The sequence below is a fragment of the Podarcis erhardii genome, assembly GCF_964252035.2.
Source record: "Podarcis erhardii genome assembly, chromosome: 1".
NCBI lineage: Eukaryota > Metazoa > Chordata > Lepidosauria > Squamata > Lacertidae > Podarcis > Podarcis erhardii.
This window is the reverse complement of record NC_138497.1, coordinates 136,256,698-136,278,156: the sequence shown is the minus strand read 5'-3', so window position 1 is coordinate 136,278,156 and position 21,459 is coordinate 136,256,698. Positions and strand designations below refer to the sequence as shown.

Sequence of the window (21,459 nt, the reverse complement as noted above, 5' to 3'; positions counted from 1 at the left end):
GAACTCCATGCAAACTCAACCCTTTATATCTATTCCAGTTTTAGTGAATGGTTCCCCAATAATCTCACTGGGCTGCAATGGGAAACGCTTATGATCTCCGCCATGTCCCACTCATTGGTATTATACATCACAAGACCTGATATATAACATCTCAAAACACATCAGGCCAATAAAATTCTCTAGCGACCTTTCCCAATGTATGCTTAAGCCCCAAGTGCCCTGAAAAGGCAGCTTCGTGAGCCAGATGTAAAACAGTCTATCTGTATGTCTGGGGTACTAGCAACTGTCTTCTCGGCTCACACTCTGGGGCAGATTTCTTTGGAAGGAACTGTCTATAAAGCAATCTTGATTCAGTGCCAGAGACAACTGTCAACATGCCATCTGTGGCTCTTGGCACAAAAGTTGCTATACAGTATTTCTATATTAATGCAAGCTTGCAGTGATGTAAAATCTTGTGCTGAATAGGTCATTCCTAGTCACGGGACCAATCCTGAACAGGACTGTATGCAGCTAGACAGGCACTACTAAGTCATAATCCAATATACTTTCCAAATCACACTGAGCAGTTCCATGAAAGCGTATTGTCAGGGGTTCAGGGAGAGAGGCGCAGATGAGGGAGGAGACAGAGAGTGAGGGGGAAGGATTCCAGAGTGACGAGGAAGAGGATGACAATGACCCAAGATTGTCCATGAGTCCGTCCAGTGAATCGGAGGACTCCCAAAAGGGAGCCCCTCTGGTCAAGCCAAGGGAAGCTAGAGGGGGAAGCAGTCAGGAGCAGGGAAACGAAGGGGGAACCCCCAGTGGGAGTTGGAGAGCGAGACCGGCTGCTCCGCTGGAACGGAGTGAGGGGGGAGGAGTGACCAGTGTGTCAGAAGGAGCAGAACAGGAAGCAGAGAGGGGAAGGAGATCAGGGCAAAACGTCCTGCCGGAAGGGGAGGAAAGTAGTATCGAGGGCAGTGTAACTGTCGAAGGCAAGGTCAGGAGCAACGTACGCGCGCCAAGTTCAAAATGGGAGGCGCGCGGAAATGAAGAGAGTCCTGGGGAGGAGCCTGGTCCCAAAGCCCGAAGGAGGGGGGAGGAGGCGGCAGAGGACTCAGCCTCTGGAGAGTCCCGAAGGGAGAGAACACAGGGGGGCAGAAAGACCCTGCGGAAAAGGAAAGAGAGAAAGAGGTGGACCAGTACAAGCCTCTTAAACTGGTGTAGAGGGGGGACCGACTCAGAGGGTACTTCAGCGGTCTAAGCGTAACAGACGTAGAGTCACGGAGCTCGGATGTAAAGCTAATAATGTTCTTCAATAAAAGCTTTTGTACATAAGCTGGAGTGGACTTTGGTCTCTTGTGAGCTGGGACCACGGGTGACTCTGACAGTAAGTACCCTCCCACAGAACGCAAATTTTTTTTTTGCAAAGCTCACGAACGGTAGCGGCCATGAGTGCGGAGGAGCAACTAGCAACGCTGCGCAACGCAGTTACAGAACTCACCGCTGCAGTCATTGCATCTCAGAAGAAGAGTGATGAAGCGGAGAAGCGCTGCCAGGACCTGCAAATAAGGTGGGAGCGTGCAAGCAAGGAAGGGTTCCCAGGGTCCAGATCAGAGGGAATTGGACTTGGAAGGCGGGGGGGCAGTCTAGTCACCCACTTCGATGGGAACCTAAAGCACTACCCAAGTTTCAGAGCAGACGTCTTGTATGCACTGCATTTGCTTCGTAATGACTTTAAAGATGAAGAGGAGAAAGTGGGGTTTATTGTGTCTCATTTGCATGGGGAGGCAAGAGCTTGGTTGCGCAATTTGTGGCGCGAAGACGGCCCTGCCCGCCGCGATTCTGATGAATTTATTAAAGCGATGGACGCTTGTTTCCAGTCAACCGTGGATCTTGATCTTGCACGCAGGGAAATGCACGGGTTGCGGCAAGGCAGAGCCACTGTGCGTCAGTATCATTCGCGATTTTTCGCCTTACTGACTGTCTTAGGCTGGGAGAAGGACTGCAAACCAGTGAGAGATTTGTTCTGGGAGGGTCTCAGCGGCCCCATAAAAGATGAACTTGCCAGGGGAGACAGACCTCAGACCCTGGAGGACGTCGTGCAGAGGGCTCTCGCAATAGGGGTACGGCACGAAGAACGTCCTTGGCACAATGAGGAGGGACGCCAGGCGCGTGCACCGGCAAGGACGCCTCCTTTTCTCCCCAGAGACTTCAGCCAGGCACATCCCTCGCCTCTGGCGCGGCAGGGGGAGGAACCGATGGAAATTGGTGGTGCTAAGGCTCAAGCAACAGCCAGAGTCCCAGCATCCGGGGCAGTAAAGGCGAAGCCTCCTAGAGGGAACAGGAAATGTTACATCTGTGACAGTGCACAGCACATGGCGAAAGAGTGCCCCCAGAGGCCCCAGAAGCACACTGCAGCCTTAGCAACAGTGGCAGCAGAAGTGATGCAAGAAGAGCAGCCTCAGGGAAACGACAGTGCCTGGCTGGAAGCAGAGCTGCTGGGGCTCAGCCAGGCGAATCTGTAGAGCAGTCCCCAGTGCCTTTGCAACGTACAGACCCTTTACCACCCAAGCCAACGGTGCAGCTCACTGCAACACTCCAGTTGCCGAACGGAAACACCTTGGAAGTCCCCATCACGATCGATTCTGGGAGCAACGCGGACTTTGTGGGGGTGCATTTCGTCAAGCAGCATCGCATAGCGCTTCTGCCCGCGACAACGCCTCTAAACGTAGTCACGGTTGATGGCAGGAAATTGCTGGGAGGACAAGTTGTGCAACAGACGCCTCCCATGGAGATGCGAATTGGACATCATAGAGAAGTCATCAGCTTCAATGTCACCCGCCTGTCGGACACGCCTATAGTACTAGGCATGAGTTGGCTGGAGAGACACAGTCCTGCGATAGCGTGGTACCAACGGCAGATCACCTTTTGCTCATCGTACTGTGCTCAACATTGTATCCAGTCCAGCCAGGAGGAGGGGGCGGAGCAGCAGCTGCAACTTGGCATGGCGCAGGCAGTTCCTCGCAAGTACGAGAGTTTCCTGGAGGTTTTCTGCGAGAAGGAAGCTGACCAGCTGCCGCCCCACAGACCTTACGATTGCGCGATCGACCTGTTGCCGGGGGCGCAGCTGCCGACTGCGAAGCTGTATTCCATGTCTGAGGACGAGATGCAAGAACTCAGGGAGTTCATAGAGCATAATTTGAAGCGTGGATTCATCCGGGAGTCCAAAGCAGTGGGGGGCAGTCCTGTGTTTTTTGTAAAGAAGAAGGACACGCCCCAGAAAAGACTCATTGTGGATTACAGGGCCGTAAATTCCATGACCAAGCCCAAGGCCTTCCCCATGCCCAAGATTGATGACCTCCTAGCGACCGTGCGGAAGGGGAAAATCTTCACCAAGTTGGATCTGCGTGGAGCGTATAACCTCATCCGTATCCGGGAGGGCGATGAGTGGAAGACGGCCATGTTCACGCCTCTGGGCACATATGAATACAGAGTTATGCCGTTTGGTCTCCAAAATGGATCTCACGTCTTCCAAGCCTTTATGCATCACGTGCTGGCGGGGCTCCTCTACAAGAAGTGTGTGTGTTTCCTCGACGACATCCTGATCTTTTCGGAATCGCAGGAGGCTCATGAAAGGGACGTGAAGGAGGTCCTGCAGAGACTGCGAGAACACAGGCTCTACGCCAAGTTGGAGAAATGCCAGTTTGATGTGACGGAGGTGGATTTCCTCGGCTACAAGCTGTCTGACAAGGGGCTGGCCATGGACAGCGTCAAGGTCCGCGCCGTGTTAGACTGGAAGAGCCCACGCAATCGGAAGGAGGTCCAGAGATTTGTCGGGTTCGCCAATTTCTACCACAAATTCATCAGGGGTTTTGCAAAGGAGACGGCAGCAATCACGGACACCCTCAGTTCCAAGAAGAAGAAGTTCGCTTGGACGGAACAGGCGGAGCGCTCTTTTAGGAAGCTTAAAAGCCTCTTCGCTTCCGAGGAGCAGCTGATGCACGTGAATCCGGGCAGACCCATGCGAGTAGAGACCGACGCCTCAGACAGAGCGGTGGGAGCCGTGCTCCTGCAAGAAGATTCCCAAGGAAATTGGAGACCCTGTGCCTTTTACTCCCGAAAGCTCAGCAAGGCGGAGCAAAACTACACCATATGGGACAGAGAGCTGTTGGCCATCCACGCTGCCTTCAAAGCGTGGCGACACTTCCTCATAGGTGCCAAGCACACAGTGCAGGTCTGCACAGATCACAAGAACTTAGAGTATTGGCGCACGGCGAAGCTCCAGAGCCAAAGACACATGCGCTGGGCGGAATTCTTCGCGGATTTCGACTTCAGGATAGAATACATCCCGGGAGATTCCAACGTTATAGCCGACGCGCTCTCCAGGAAACCGCAATATCTCGAGGAAGCAGCGCCAGTGGCAGCCAAGCACATTTTCGCACCGCAGGCGTGGACGTGCGCTACCATCGCAGTCGACCTGGACGCGGTGCGACGTGCGTTGCAAGTAGATTGATTTGCACAATCCAAGATGGAGGCGCTGCGCAGGGGTTCGCAGAGAGACGATGAGTTCCAATTACGCGACGGGCTGTTGACTCACAAAGGTGCCCTCTACGTACCGGGCGAAGAGCTCCGCGCGAGGGTTCTGCAGCAGTTGCACGACGCCCCCAGTGCGGGCCACTTCGGCAAGGAGAAGACAATAGAACTGGTGGCCAGGGACTTTTGGTGGCCCCAGATGCGGGGAGAGATAGTGGATTACGTCGCCAGGTGTGACACTTGTCAGAGGTCCAAGCCAGTGCACCAGAAGCCAGCGGGGTTACTGGAACCGCTGGAGACGCCACAGCAACCGTGGGAGAGGGTGGCGCTGGACTTCGTCACTGACCTGCCCAGCTCCAGAGGCAAGACGGCGGTGCTGGTGGTGGTGGACCTGTTCACCAAGATGGCGCACTTCATTCCTTGCGCGAAGGTGGCGACGGCGGAACAGACCGCCAAACTCTTCATCGATCACGTGTTCAAGGTGCATGGGCTGCCACAATCCATCCTGTCCGACAGGGGGCGCCAATTTGTTTCTACTTTTTGGCGGAAGCTTCTAGGTATCCTGCATGTCAAGATCAACCTAACATCGGCAAGGCATCCGCAGACCAACGGCCAAGCAGAGAGAGTCAACGTGATCATGCAGCAGTACCTGAGATGTTACGCCAATCAGCGCCCGGCGGCGTGGGTGGACTACCTGCCGATGGCGGAGTTTGCCTACAACAACACGAAGCACGCGTCGACGGGGGTGACGCCGTTCTTCGCGAACAATGGTCGTCATCCCAGAACCTTCCCGGGGTTCGTAACACCGGGAGAGGGGGTGACGCAAGAAGCCGACCAGTTCGCAGCAGAACTGCAAGAGGTGCACGAGGAGCTGCGGAGACATTTGGAGCTAGCCAAACAAGCATATAAGGTGCAGGCAGACAAAAACAGGAGAGTGGGAGAGGACATCCAGGTGGGGGACTGGGTATGGTTAGCGGCCCAAGCGATGCCAGCCAGGTCGTTGGCTAAGAAGAAGCTGGGACACAGGCAGCTAGGGCCATACCAGGTGGAGGCTAGGATCAACCCTGTAGCTTTTCGACTGGCCCTCCCCGAAGGTTCCAGAGTGCACCCGGTCTTTCATAGGTCGGTGCTCACTCCCTACAAGACCCCGCACAGGTTTCAGGAGTCTGAAACAGTACCGCACGCACGCACTCAGTCACCCGAGAGGGAGGGGGCGCCCAGGGCCGAACCGCTCAACGAGGTCACTGAGATCCTGGACTCGAGATGGGGGGTAGAGGGAGTAGAATACCTTCTAGCCAGAGAGGGTACCCCGGCCAGTGCCAATATTTGGGTGCCGGACTACGCTTTAGACGAACCTCTTCTGAAAGACGAGTTCCATGCACTTTTCCCGCATAGACCCATGCCAGCCGAGTATTTTGATGACTGGCTCTTTACGCCCACACTTTCAGACAGTACTTTCAGGGGCTTTTCTTCCGCCGAGGAGAGAACGCCAGAATCAAGCCCGCCCAGGGGATCGTGTTCGGGGGTAGACACAGAACCCTCTTACTGGTGGGACGAGCAACCAGAGGACGACTGGCGCAAGAAATGGCTGACGGGGCCTTGGCAGGCAGCTCCAGACGAAGTAGCAATGGAAGAGGGAGCCGAGAACATCTTGGGTGAAGAACCCGCATTCGAACACACATACACCGAGCTGCTAGCAGAGGACATTGAAGCAAACGAACTGTATCCTGCATCTACCTCTGAGGAGCTGCGGCTCCCACGACCTGCCTCCGAGGGCCGGGAGGGGGGAAGGGGGGGCTTCGAGGGGGGGATGGATGTCAGGGGTTCAGGGAGAGAGGCGCAGATGAGGGAGGAGACAGAGAGTGAGGGGGAAGGATTCCAGAGTGACGAGGAAGAGGATGACAATGACCCAAGATTGTCCATGAGTCCGTCCAGTGAATCGGAGGACTCCCAAAAGGGAGCCCCTCTGGTCAAGCCAAGGGAAGCTAGAGGGGGAAGCAGTCAGGAGCAGGGAAACGAAGGGGGAACCCCCAGTGGGAGTTGGAGAGCGAGACCGGCTGCTCCGCTGGAACGGAGTGAGGGGGGAGGAGTGACCAGTGTGTCAGAAGGAGCAGAACAGGAAGCAGAGAGGGGAAGGAGATCAGGGCAAAACGTCCTGCCGGAAGGGGAGGAAAGTAGTATCGAGGGCAGTGTAACTGTCGAAGGCAAGGTCAGGAGCAACGTACGCGCGCCAAGTTCAAAATGGGAGGCGCGCGGAAATGAAGAGAGTCCTGGGGAGGAGCCTGGTCCCAAAGCCCGAAGGAGGGGGGAGGAGGCGGCAGAGGACTCAGCCTCTGGAGAGTCCCGAAGGGAGAGAACACAGGGGGGCAGAAAGACCCTGCGGAAAAGGAAAGAGAGAAAGAGGTGGACCAGTACAAGCCTCTTAAACTGGTGTAGAGGGGGGACCGACTCAGAGGGTACTTCAGCGGTCTAAGCGTAACAGACGTAGAGTCACGGAGCTCGGATGTAAAGCTAATAATGTTCTTCAATAAAAGCTTTTGTACATAAGCTGGAGTGGACTTTGGTCTCTTGTGAGCTGGGACCACGGGTGACTCTGACACGTATGAAAAGGTAATCACAGGAGAGAGAGAAGTCAAGACTTACCACCACAAAGAGGTATCTCTCTGAAAGCTCCCAGCTGGTTGGGAAAATAGCTGTCTCCTCAGACAGCTTCAGGAGGATCTCCCGGGCTTTGCTCATGTTCTGAGAGTCACTGACAATGCTTCGTTTGGTCACGGATAACAGGGTATCTGCTTCCTTCAGAAAACCTAGGGCAGGAGTGTAAGTCTCATTTTAGCAAATGCAGGTTACTGCAAATATCTTTGCAAAGGAACAAAAGGTAGCCTTCATCTTGCAGACACATGTGAAACCCAGTGGTAAAATGAAACAGGGCACAGTATTAAGCAAGGGGCTTTTGTTTTTTAAAAAATATCTCACTATCACACAAAATTGAGTGCATATATCTTTGTTTTTCTTTTTGTGTGTTTATTAGATTTCTCTTCCTCACATATAGTTAACATACAAACATTATGTATAAGAAAATAGCCTGAGCTTCACTGGCTTACCCAAATCTTCCAAAATGCATTTCCACCTGTTTCTCACTTCCCTTCGCATTTGCCGCAGGGTATAGATGTCATAGTTCAGCTTTTGCCATTCCTGCAAAGGAAGAAGATCAGCCACTTTTACTCCTGAATGCCTTAATTCAGCTCTCTCTGATCTCCAGGGGTCTTCACATTCACAGGTACATTTGCCTTTTAAACACAATTTTATTCAGGAGCGCTATATGTCCCAAAGCCAGTTTTCCCCCATACTGCACTCTAATTATGCTCACTGGGTGGGGTGGGGTCAGGGAGTTTGAACTCATCAACCAAATATTTTGCTTCAGGACAATTGCTTATAGGTGGATATTTTTGATGGGGAGGATTGCTTCCTTCTCACATAACTATTCACAAACTTGAACTACAGACCTGAATGCAGAGGGGACTGGTTTAAATCAAAGCAATTTTTTAAAAAATCACAGAAAGGACCAGCTTAAACAAATACAACAAACTGACGATCTGAAAATCCAACTTTTTTTTTTAACAAACATGTCTACTAACTGGTTGCTATAACTTTTGAAATTAGTGATAATGTAGTTACCTGGTTCAGAATACGAGTAACAAACTTAGTTGGTCTCTGAGGTGCTACTGGAAGGAATTTTTTTATTTTGCAGTGTGTGTTGTAGGGGTGGGGGTGGGGAAAGAATTGCCCTCCCAGCAGTGGCCGTGCTGCTGCTCAGCGGAATGGAGATGGAACAGGGAGGGGCAGCAGCAAAGTGACAGAGCTCTTGATTTGTGGTGGTTGCAAAGGGGGGTGGGGACAGATGACTAAACTGGGGGGGGGGGGGCAGATAAATACCAGCTCAAGCCAATTGCTGATGGGCAAAATAGAGGCTTGTGGGGTGTTTTTCTTTTCTTTTTGCAGAGACATGGTGTATATTTTTAAACAGAATTAACACTGGCTTCCTGTGCCAGAGCAGGCCTGCACAAGACCTCAGTGCTCTTGTTGTTGTTGTTGAATATTGTTACAGTAGTTACAGCCTTCAGATGTGTTTTTGTTGTGCCTTCAGTGTGCAGCAGCATTTTGGTCACTGGAAATGAAATGGCTAGTTTGTATTCAGCTGAGCAGTATATACAGGAAAGGGGTATGAAAATAAAAGCCCCTCCTACCCAGAGGGGTACATGACAAACCACCTTCCCCAAAAAATAAAGTGCACCAAAGACTCAGCTACACAGCTGCAAATAAAATGTTTACGTGTGTTTTAAGTGTAATATACAATGTGACACTAGGTGGCAATAGTGAGCCTTATGGAAAATTCAACGTATTTTTAAAAACACTTTTCAAAAAGCATTTTCAGAACGGTTTTTATATGTGTGCAGATTCCACCAAAGAAGCTTCCCTGTCAGCAGTGACTACATTTTTGTACTGGGCCATTTTTCCTCAGTGGATTATCCATGGATTGGGAAAATCTGGATTAAATGTGTAGGAATTTGGGGCTGCCATTTTGTTAAGGATGATGTGTACACATTGAAAAACCTTGCTCACATAACTAAGAGCAAATGCACATTAAACGGACATGTGGAGAAGCCCTTTATTTGTCTGGACATGTTCCAACTATTGATTTGCGGAATAATGGTTACCGGGAAATTGGGCGTTTTTCTCTGCTTGCGACAATGTGTTTGACATATGTATGAAAGGAGCTTGAATGTTTTATGAGTGTCCTGTATCAGTTTATGAATGACCTATTCATTCAAAGCAGTAAACTTCTGAATTGGGGTGTTGTCTTTGTAGACCCTGTAGGTGGTGCTGTGCTGCTGTTTAGGAGCCTGTACTGTCACCGTGTAAAAAGGTAAAGGACCACGGATGGTTAAGTCCAGTCAAAGGCAACTATGGGGTTGCAGCGCTCATCTCGCTTTCAGGCCAGGGGAACCAGTGTTTGTCCACAGACAGCTTTTCCGGATCATGTGGCCAGCAGGACTAAACCGCCTCTGGTGCAATGGAACACCGTGACGGAAACCAGAGCACATGGAAACACCATTTACCTTCTCACCACAGTGGTACCTATTTATCTACTTGCACTGGTGTGCTTCCGACCTGTTATGTTGGCAGAAGCTGGGACACAGCAACGGGAGCTCACCCCATCACAAGGATTCAAACCACCGACCTTCTGATTGGCAAGCCCAAGAGACTCAGTGGTTTAGACCACAGCACCACCCGCATCCCTTGTCACTGTGTAAGATCAGGAAGATACATACAGTATATCATATTGATACAGAAACAAAGCTTCACATTACAGTCTCAAGTAGAGACACACTTTGGAAATAACTAACATAGAAACTACTATAAGACAGATAGAACATAAACAACGAAATGATATATTTGGATATAGGCATTTTCTTATAACAGATGTCAAATGCAAAAAAACTCTACTAACACATATGACTAACAACAAATTGACAGTGAACTCCTGTGTGGAGTTCCGCAAGACGAATGCCTCGCAAGACGAAAAACTCACTAGACGAAAGAGTTTTCCGTCTTTTGAGGTGCTTCGCAAGACGAATTTCCCTATGGGCTTGCTTCACAAGACGAAACGTCGGGCGAGTTCTTGCGAGTTTCTTTCCTCCCCCCCCCCCTTTTTCTAAGCCGCTAAGCCGCTAATAGCCGTGCTTCGCAAGACGAAAAAACCGCAAGACGAAGAGACTCGCAGAACGAATTAATTTCGTCTTGCGAGGCACCACTGTATTTCCCAAGTGATCCCTGCATTGTACTGCTTATTCTTAGTATTTTTTTAGTTTGAGTATTTGATTTAAAAAAATATATATATTTGCTGGCTAAAGGGTTTTGGGGGGTTTATTTTATTTTATTTTTTCAATGTGTATACCACCCTTCTTCTGAAGACTTCATGGGGGTTCACAGCATAAAAATACAGAATGATACCACAAAACACATAACAAAACAAGAACAAAACCCAAACAAACCAATAACCCTGCTTCCACAAAGACATTTAAAAGGATGTAGACTGTTAATTAGCCAAAGTCCTCGTTGATAAAGAATGTTTTTGCCTGGCCCCTAAAAATGTATAATGAAGGCACCAGATGAACCTCCCTGGGGAGCACATTCCACAAACAGGGAACCACTACAGAAAAGACCCATTCTCATGTTGCCACCCTCCTGGTCTCTCGTGGAGGAGGCACACGAAGAAGGGCCTCAGGGGATGGTTGCAGGATCTGAGTCGGTTCATACTGAGATAGACGGTCCTTGAGGTACTGTGGTCCTGAGCCATTTAGTGTTTTATTCTGCAACATCTGCTTTCATACATTAGGATCACAAAGCGTATAGCGAGTTCAGGGCTCCTTGATTCCATGATAGGAAGGATGAATTATTTCCTCATTCCTCTGAGAATACAGCTCCTTCACTGCTAAGAAGTGAAAGGAGTCAATAGTAAATGGATTTCCCAAACTTGCCTCATCCTTCTTGGAAGTAAAAAATAGCTGCTTTAGCGGCCTCCATCCTGTTGCCCTTTGTCAGACTTCCTAAACCTGGTGCCTTCCAGATGCCTTTGACTACAGATCCCATCTGCCCCAGCCAGCGTGGCCAGTGGTCAGGGAAGATGGGAGCTGCAGTTCAGAACAACTGGAGGGCATCACGGTGGTGTGGAAGAAACCATGTTGCCGTGGTAATATAAAAATAGGCTCCCTCGGTGCCTGGATTATTATTTATTTATTTTTAAAATATTTTTTTGTTAAGTTTCAAAAGAAAAGGAAAGAAATGGTTTACAAAATTCTACAAAACACAGTGTTACCAAACAGGATCTGATGAAAATATACAAATTCTTTATAAAATCGTAGATCCCTGTTGGACAAAAACGGACATAAAATAAAACCAAAATAAATAAACTACAGGTAAGTGAATGTGTGGGAGGTAGTGACTGGAGCTATTTATAGCACAGACATAATGGTTAAACAAGAGAAAGTGACAAAACGTAGAGCCTGTTATACCAAGGGAAAGTGATTAAAGTATTCAAACGCCCTGAGTCACTGAGCCATATTCATTTGTAGGCTGAGGGTGTCCTGGGCCATGTTTCTCTTTGCTTACAACTGAAATGAAGTCAAACTAAACAAATACAAAATCTTCCTTCTTTCTTTGGCCCCTAAGGACTCTCAGCTTGTTAGTTAGTTTTTTCTAGCAGGGCAATATCACACAGAAAGATTGGCCCCATCTATTTCCCCCCAAAACTGTGATGGTCATTCTAGCGGCAATAAGCAGCTGTACTATCAGCACTTTGTGCAAATGGTGCAAGTTTTGATTACCCTCAGATATGAGGGTAAAAATAAAAGGGCTAATTGAGATGCTAGGATAATGTGGCGGCTTAAGATCTTATCCATTTCTCTGAATGCTGTTGCTGAAAATTCTTGCACTCTAACACAACCCCACCATAGGTGGATGTATGACCCAACTTCTGAACATTCCCTCCAGCACCTTGGGTAAGCTGATGAATTTATATACAAGAGTCTTCTAGTACATTCAGCTGGTATATTATGAAAAGGAGCTTTTTCCACATGGTAAACCAAGTATATTCAGTTATGTCACATTCTAAAGCTGTCTTCCAGGACATTCTTAAACCTGTTTGGTGCCTGGGATCATATTTGAGGAAAGCTTTTAAATATTTGAAAGTATTCCCTTTGAATATTGTGAAGAAATAATTCTTACTATTTTTCAATGTCTGGATAATCATGACACTAATTCCATATTACTTTATCCTAGCCTGAGATCCCATGCAGACTCAGACCATTATAGACTTATGGTCATGATTACATGCTATTTTATGAGATAAATGATTGAGAGTGGTTTGTGTTTTGTTTTTTTTGTAAGCTTTTACATTTTTTTAAAGTTACAGAGAGTGCGCAATATTCTTTGTTTCTGTTTATATTTGCCTAACTTAGGGCAAAGCATTTGCAATGAATTATCTTCCCTCTGTTATCTACTGAAATGTGTTGGATTTAGTCACAAGACCTGGATTCAAATCCTAGCTAACTCTTTGGCCGGGTTCACACGTCACAGCAAGGCAAACTATGTGATGGCTCCCGAAGAGGAACTCACACATGCTTTGCTCCTCATTGGTTTTTTAACCTGAGCTTGGCATGGCAGCTAAGCTAAGGTTTGGCATAGAATGTCATCTGAACTGAGAATTGTAGCTAAGATCTCCGTTCCTTAACTACATTCTGTAACCAAGGTTTGACCACATAGTTTCCTGGTTTGGATGAAATAAGGTACCATGGTTAATCTTGGCTTGATTTCTTGGGCTAAGGAGGGAGTAGCAAAGGGGTGGCAAGCAGGGGCAAAAGGCTTGTACGTATCTCAGCCTGTGAAGCTGAGATATGATCATCCAAACACAGCCACTGGGTGTTAAGTAAACCTGAATTCTCCATCAGTAAATTGGGAATAGAACTGCTCTAAGGATAGGTGATATATGTTATTCAGTTTCACATAAAGAATAGGACTGTAACCTTTTAAAAAAAATGTGTTAATTTTAATCCATTCTTTTTAAAATATTTATTGTTATTTATTTAATTGAAATAATATTATTCAATAACATGTTTAAACAGAAATAAATAGGACATAATACAATTGCATAAAAATAAAAATTAAACACACACAAAATAAAAGGATACAAATATGCATTCACAACCCCTGGGGAAAATAATAACTATTGATATTTCATTCTTCAGCTAAACTTATGTATGGGTTAAAACTAGAAGTGCACTTTCATTCTTTTATATACAGGCAGTACCTTATTTATTTGTTGTTAACCGATATCCCACCTTTCCAACTAATGGGGCTCTTCGAAGAGGCATTGCACCCTATGTAAGAGATATGAGAGAATGCTTGTTCAAGTGCAATTTGAAGTTTTTTTAAGTGTTTGAAGTGAAAAGATACATTTCCTAATCTATGTATTTCCTTCCTCATGAAGGTGCTATGGAGATATACAGGAGAAACACCCCCGAATCTTGCAAAGAACACAAAGCTTGTGAAATGGCTACCACAAAATGATCTGCTTGGTATGTCTGGGGCAGGAATTATGTTGTTGTCTATAACCAGCCCTTAATGCTGCTTCAATGCCATTAGCCTCTTAACAATACCATGAGAGAGTGTATCTAAATACTGTTTAGTACTGTAAAGTAATGTGATGTTGGATGGACATGCTCCCACATTGCTCTTGGGCATGTACACTCAGAGCAAAGCTGGGCTAGGAAAAGAAAACCCTGCCTGGCGCTTTATGCTCATAGTGTGCATAAAAAACCAAGGAAATGGTTGAAAGGACAGTGGGCACAGATGCCAAAATGTGAGCCATGAAATAGGGGTGAGGGGGAAATTTCATTCAGTTCCCATTTAAAGGCAAGCTTACTTCATTCGCACTATCCAAAACAATCTGTAAACTGAATCACAGCCGTCCTTCAAAATTCACACGGCTCTGTATTCCGCAATGCAGGTAATGTACAAAATGTATATACTATGGCGAGGCATGCATAAAAATGCTGAAAGTAGTAAAAATAACCTACAGGAATCCATTATATTAGGAAAAATTCACACTAAAACATTGGCAGGTTTTCATGATGACTAATAATAATAATTGCAAACTGGCATAGAGGTATGGAGAACTGAACATAAGACTGGCAAGATGAGAAAGTGGGAGAAACCAAAACTGACTGATTTGCTCATCTTTACCCTTAACCACTTGCTGGAGTGAAATTTGCATTCAGTTCTGTTGAAAACAATGACTGACCAAAGTACCATTGGCTTTAATGGAATTTAGCACCAAACTAGACAGGATACTGGAGGCAGCTGATATCCTGCTTTCTACAGGTGCACGCTTGGTCCCAAGAGGACAGGACTCCCTGCCCATCACTTGATGTTCAGTGTCCCACATCTGACATTACATGTCGTGTCAAATATGGGGCAGGTGGGTGTGGTTTGAAGAAATCAGCCTCACGGGCCAAATCTGGTGGGTCAGTTCTGGCTCTCAGGCCAAAGGGTCTCCACCCTTTGTATTGAATTGAGGGATCAGGGATGGAGAACCCATGCCTCTTTATCTGGCCTTCAGGACTCAACACCGGCCATGCCCCCAGGCCACATCCTTCACTGGCCCTACTCTGCACCCTACCTGCCTGGGCTGTGCCCTTGAACTGTGATAGCACCTCTTCCTTGCCTGGGTGGAGAGTGGCAGGACCCACCACTGGTCTGGAGTCCTAGAAGGCTGTCCATGAAGGAATGTGACCCTTTGGCTGACAGAGGGTCCCCACCCCTGGCCTAGATGGCCTAGAAGGGGGCCACTTCTCTCCTCCCACAGTTCTGTACCATCCTTCTGAAAGACATTTTGCTAGACTGTACATAACTGCCCAAGGAGATCAGCTTAATCATATAGCTGTTTAATTTGAACTTCAATTGGCTGCTTCCATAAAAATGCAATTTTAAAACTTGGCCTAGATACGTTGTCGTTAGCAGAATAATAAACCTGTTGGTATTTCTCCACCTCCTGCTCTTTCCTCAACAGCTCATCCAAAAGCCAGAGCCTTTATCACTCATGCTGGCTCCCATGGGGTCTATGAGGGAATCTGCAATGCAGTACCAATGGTGCTGATGCCACTTTTTGGAGATCAGATGGACAATGCAAAGCGGATGGAATCTCGAGGAGCAGGAGTGACTCTGAATGTAGTTGAAATGACTTCCAAGGATTTATCTGATGCACTGAAGGCTGTTATTTATGATAAAAAGTGAGTAATGAGTGGTACAAAATGAGCAGTACAAAACTCATTTTAGGGTTGACCCAAAGTACCGTATTTCTCACTCCATAAGACGTACTTTTTTCCTCCTAAAAAGTAAATATGTCTGTGCAAATGTCTGTGCATCTTATGGAGCAAGTGCGTGGACCCTGGAGCCAAATTGCCCAGCAGCAAAAAGCAGATGTGCTTTTATTTTTAGAAAGAGGGAAGGGGGTGTTGAAACAAAGCCACTGAGCAGCTGATCGGCAACCAATCAGGAGGGAGATAAGGGCTCTAGAGATAAAGGAGGCTGCCTGGGAAGGGGGAGGTAAAAGCACATGGATCCTCAGGATTTTTGCATTGGGTCACCCCAAATTCACCATCAGATCACATAGGGTGTCCGTGGTTATAGCCTGCACCAAAAAATCACGCATCCACTGTTTCGTGGGGCCGCAATGGCACAAAAACATGGTTACAAAGCACGGATCCACGTGGATCCTCAGGATTTTTGCAGTGGGTCACCCCAAATTCACCATCAATTCACATATCATGTCTGTGGCCACAGGATGAACCACAAAAATCATACATCCACTGTTTCGTTCAGAATATATTTTTTTTCTTGTTTTCCTCCTCTAAAAACTAGGTGCGTCTTATGGCCAGGTGTGTCTTATGGAGCTAAAAATATGGTACATTTAAAATCAGAATATGCAAGGAAGTATACCATGGAAATATACAGGGCGGGGGGAATGTTCTGCACTGGGCGTGGGGGGTTGTAGGGTGCCACGGGGGTCTGTTGGGTGGCAGGGGGGGCTGCTGGGGGTGGACTTCCTGGTGGGATAGGAGCTTGAGGGCAGCACAGTGGCTGCTTGGTGATTCAGGCCCTGCAAGGGGGCAGAGCTGCTTGTCATTGAAATCAGCGGGGGTTGCTACATGGCTGCTGGTGAAGAAGAAAGTCTCTTCTAAACAACCCCTCTGTTTTTACTGCTTTGATTCTTTATCGGGACTCTGGGTCCTCTGCAGTAGTGATTTTAAAAATGTCTTCTCTCAGACCGTGGCATTTTCAGAAGCTAATCAGAGCCTTATCAAAGAAAAGTTAAGTAACGGCAACGTTCCGTAAAAGAAAGCTTTCCCTACAATGAGCAGCTGCAAGAGAGTTTGGAGTATCTTCTAATGCGTAGTGCTAGCTCCCCCAAGGGAACAATAAGTGGGGGCAGGGGGGAGGGTCAAGAAGCCGCGCCAGTGCTCCAGGTGAGCCAAGTGCCCTGGAGTATTCTCCCAAATCCCCCATAATGCTCCATAATGTTTCCAGGGGTTCCTTCACAGACAGGTTGATCTGGAAAGCATTCCATAACCATCACAAACCACTGTCTTGCACAATATTCCATCTCTGCTCCTGTTTCTGCTGTTTCTGCCAAAGGTAGCCAGCAATTCTGCTGTTTGTTATTATACCCTCTGCTGATTCATAACATCCTACTTACTTCCAGTTTACGCAGTCACTGCGGGGCAACCGAAGGGAATGGAAAAGGACGTCCTTGGAGGAACTGTCAGGAAGCAGCAGTGAAGGCAGGGGGCATCTCCCTCCACATTGGGGAGTGGCCCTGTTCTTGACTACCTACCAGCTCCTGCTTCCCTCAGCAGGCCACATTCTGTGTTTAAGAGACACTGACTGAGATCATCCCTCCTCCAACTGCTGATGGTCACCAGTATCATCAGTTGCCCCACAGAAGTTCCTGGACACTGCATCATTCTCCATTTTTATCTCCAAGGACCTGTGATTAGCAGCAGCTGTCACATAGGAGACAGATCAGCTATGTGAAAGATCCACCAGAGAAAAATTAGGGTTCAGCTACTAAAAGCACCGGAACTCTGGCCTCAGTCACCCTGTATAAGCTGTATACAGAGTATCCCAAAGTGTGTGCATCAGCACACACAGGAACAGGGGAGGGGTTTGCATCCCATGTCCACAGTCTCTCAGAACAGTATCAACTCCACTTGGATTTCAAACGCTTTGAAAATCTGCTTCTATGCTGTGTGTTTTATTTCCCTGTATTATTTATTTCCTAAAGAGGTTCTTTTCTTTTAGGTATAAAGAGAACATCCAGCGTCTCTCAGCTCTCCACCTGGACAGGCCCATTGAACCTCTTGACCTTGCGGTGCATTGGGTGGAGTTTGTGATGAAGCACAAGGGGGCTCCCCACTTGAGGCCGGCAGCACATGACCTCAACTGGATCCAGTATCACTCTCTTGATGTCATTGCCTTCCTCCTGGCTGTTGTACTCCTTGCCCTATTTATCTCACTGAAGTGCTGCCTGTTTTGCTGCAGAAAGTGTTGCTGTAAAAGTGGAAGGATGAGCAAGAAAAGCAAATCAAAATCACACTGAAATGGGGTGGGGCATGTAAGATGAAGAGGAACAGAAGAAACTGGGTCCTGCTCTTGGGGTTCAGAAGGCAGAGGTAGCCAACATGAAGTCCTCCAGAGGTTTTGGATTACAACTCCCATCAGACCTAGCTAGCATGGTCAGAGATGGCAGGAGCTGTGGTACAAAATATCTGGCGGGCACTATGTTGTCTACCCCTGTCTTAAAGCATCCTTCCTCAGTCTCATTCCCAATTTGCAGGAGCTCTTAAAAACACATACAGTACATGGTGATTTGCAAGTCACATTTAGTCAAAGAACAAGCAATCTGATAGCCAAGGGACTTGTGAACTTCCATACAGATCCCACAGTTCTGTAGTCAATTGATCTGTTGGGGAATCAATTGTTTGCATAACTTATCTTGAACTGATGGGTCGAGGTCCACAAATGGGGTCAGTGGTGCCGCCAGTGTTTTGGAGGGAGGTTTATTTTAACAGGAAGAGAGAGATGGAAAACACAATGGTAATGTTCAGATAGCAGAGAAAGGAAGCTGGGCTACCTTTAACAATTGAGTGAGAGAGTGGACTCTGACAAGTGGAGCCCATTGCACAGGGTTGATAAAAGCTGCTTATGGGAATGCCGCCTTCCATAGGAACCCCCTGCCCCCTCAGCCTGGAAAGAGAAGAACGAGGTATGGCCTTATAATGCCAATAAATATAAGGAGAAGGAGGACAGGCATATGCAATATATTTAAAGTGGAACCTGCTTTGCTGGTGGACCTGAGAAGGTTGGCTATTAATGGTATACGTGAGCCATTCCCATGTTAGTTGAGTGGGCTACTGGTGTCTAAAGTCAATCCAAGTCCAAGCAATTTCAAAACATAAATGCCATCACAGATGACCCTCTCCCTTTGAAATGGCAGCACAGCCGTGTTTGTTGGCTGCAAGTGTTAATTAGAACATTAGAACAAACTCCTGTTTCCCCTCCTACTTCAGAAATGTTGTTGTGACAGCATCTCCTGTAATATTAAGAAGACAGTGAGCACCTTACTAACACTGCCGGTTTGGCTGAACATCCTTGTGAACGCCATACTAATACTGCCGGTTTGGCTGTCTATAAGGGGCCCTTTTCAGAAACATCCTGTACATGGAAACATAAGGGCAGTGGTCCGTTTAATCCAGCACCCTGTTTTCATGGAACTGGGGGGTGGCAGGAGACAAAAAATGACTATTGAGGACTGAAAGTAAAGGCTGAGCGAAATTATATCAGAGTGAAGACATAACAAATATAATGGGAGAAGAAGTTCTGCTGTGGCTCCGTGATCAGAGGAGCCTCCCCCCCCCCCCAACAATTAGGACAATGGATGAAGTGAAATACCTCAGGAAAATAGGGGGGAAGAAAAAATGGAATGTATGGGTATGGGAGGGGGGAGAGGATTGAATGGGATGGGTAATGGGTTATATAAGTATCATAAGACACGAGACCAGAAATTAAGAAGTACATTTAATGAAATAAGGATTTCAACCTTAAACATTAGAGGGCTGGGGTCGATTATGAAAAGGAGGATAGAAACATTACTGAATAAAGATAAAGAAGTTATAATATTTTTACAGGAAACGCATCAGACGAAAGAGGCGGTTAATGAACTCAGACCGAGAGGTATAAATAATTATGAAAAAGCATATGGTACTTCAAAATCAAGAGGGATAGCAACTATAATTTCAAAGAGGGTTTAGTATATTAAAGATGAAGAAAGATCCTGAGGAAAGATACATTATAATTCAGGGAACAATGGCGGGGGAAGAATACACTATAATTAATATTTATGCTCCCAATGAAAATCAGGTGAAATTTTTTGATGAAGTGTTTAAGGAAATGGAGGGTATTCAAAAGGGTTATATGATTATGGCAGGAGATTTCAATATGATATTAGATAAATGACTGGATAAGTCAAATCCCACTGCAGAGGAAAGATGTAATAACATTACAGGATTAGCTAAAATTATGAAAAGGAAAGATATGAAAGATGTTTGGAGAGTGATGAGGGGAGGAAAGAAGAAATTTTCGTTCTTCTCACCAGTGCATAAGACCTACTCAAGGCACGATTATATCTTTGTTTCAAAAAACTTAGTATTCTAAAATAACAAATACGGAAATTGGAATAATAAAGGTAACCGACCACACATTGGTTAATATGGTATTAAAAATAAAGAAAGATTACAAGGAAACCAGAAGATGGAGGTTAGACACGAGGATCTTCAATAATAGTCAAACAGTAAATAAGATAGGGATAGAATTATTAGATATATGGGAGATCAATAAGAAGAGCCAAAGTACTCAAGCAATAATATGGGATACAAGCAGTGATGAGGGGAATTAGTATTAGGTGGACTGGGGCTCCCTAACATAAAGTTATATTATATAGCAAATCAGTTAAGATATGTCATACATGGGATAACAGAACAAGGGAGAGTTAGAATGGTTAGAGAGTGGTACACAGGAAATGAAGGAGAAGTTAGTAAATATATATTTTTATCAAACCAAATAGAAAATAGTGGCAGAATATTGAAAATCCCTTATTAAAAAATATCATTGAGATATGGGCGAAATATAAAGGAAAATGGATACCAGCAAATTCCCCGCTAACCCTGGTGGTGATGATAGAAGACTTCCCAGGAAAAAGAAGCGAAAGAGAAGAAAATACTTAAAATAAATGATTGGGTAGAGAAAATGAGAAGCAAAGAACAAATAAGAGATGCTCTAATAGGAAGTAAAATAACATGGTATAACTGTATACAACTGGAGCAATGGGCAAAGAGGTGGTTAAGGGAAAACAAGAACTGTAAAGAATATACAAAATTTGAAAAAAAAATATAAAAAGGGGAGATAAAAAAGAAAATAGTTATAAAAGGGGAAACCAGTGAAATTTATAAAATATTGCTAGAAATCGAGGATCAAGATCATCAATTAAAAGAGGTGTGGGAAAAGGAGACATCAGGGCAAATAGATAGTCAAAGCTGGGGGGGGGGGGAATATGGAAGAAACATACGTTGAAAACGTCTATAAGAATTAAAAGGTAAAGGGACCCCTGACCATTAGGTCCAGTCGATAAAAGAAAATTATTATAAATTAATTTGGAGATGGTCTGGTGCCAGGAAACAGAGAATTATGTTCACATGTGGTGGGGGTGTAAATATGTACAATTTTGGGGGCAAAGGGTGTTTAAGGAAGTAACAGAAATCACTGGGTTAAAGCTGACTGAAGATCCAGAAGTAGCATTATTATCAATTTATGATGGGGTGGAAGGTTCACAGGCTATGAAGGACTTGCTCACAAATTTATTGAAAGCTGCATGAATTATTATAGCCAGGAAGTGGAAGGGGCAAGCTTTTTTTAGGGCAGTCGACCCAATAGCCCCACTGCCGAGCCCAAGCCAGAGTCCAAGCCCAAGTTGCCTGTGCCAGAGCCTGAACCAACCAGAGCCACCCACCCACATTAGAAAAAAAAAACCCAAATCCAGGACAATTGCTTTCAAATGTAAAATCCCCCACACCAACAGGCATGTAGGACCCACAAAAGAGGACACGTCCTGGAATTCCCAGACGCATGGCAACCCTAAAGGAAACTGAAACATAGAAGCTGTAATTGGAGCTAAATTATTTGAGGAAAGAAGATGGCGACAGAACATAGAAAGGTACCGTTGCCTGGCACAGAAACAAGAACTTTGTGTTGGCAAACAGCAGTCCCACATAG

At 46.4% G+C, this 21,459-nt stretch overlaps 2 protein-coding genes across 2 annotated transcripts in view; one reads left to right on the top strand and one right to left on the bottom strand.

The window, feature by feature from the left end:
* Positions 1–21,459, bottom strand: part of MREG (melanoregulin) — a 42,111-nt gene that overhangs the window by 1,526 nt on the left and 19,126 nt on the right. The window contains exons 3-4 of the mRNA XM_081849871.1: positions 7,617–7,707; positions 7,156–7,319 (exon numbers count right to left, since the gene is read on the bottom strand). Of these exons, the coding sequence (XP_081705997.1) occupies positions 7,156–7,319; positions 7,617–7,707 (255 nt within the window). The remainder of the gene's footprint in view (positions 1–7,155; positions 7,320–7,616; positions 7,708–21,459) is intronic.
* On the top strand, positions 13,532–18,749 carry LOC309337728 (UDP-glucuronosyltransferase 1A9-like). The gene is made up of 3 exons (XM_081854499.1): positions 13,532–13,649; positions 15,143–15,362; positions 17,434–18,749. The coding sequence occupies exons 1-3, from the start codon at positions 13,556–13,558 to the stop codon at positions 17,729–17,731; spliced, it is 612 nt and encodes a 203-aa protein (XP_081710625.1). The 5' UTR covers positions 13,532–13,555; the 3' UTR covers positions 17,732–18,749.

Excerpts from the sequence above, each read along its gene's own strand:
- LOC309337728 (XM_081854499.1), top strand. The coding sequence starts at position 13,556 with ATGAAGGTGCTATGGAGATATACAGGAGAAACACCCCCGAATCTTGCA. Across the intron at positions 13,650-15,142 it reads ACCACAAAATGATCTGCTTG|CTCATCCAAAAGCCAGAGCC; the intron begins GTATGTCTGGGG and ends TTTCCTCAACAG. Across the intron at positions 15,363-17,433 it reads GCTGTTATTTATGATAAAAA|GTATAAAGAGAACATCCAGC; the intron begins GTGAGTAATGAG and ends CTTTTCTTTTAG.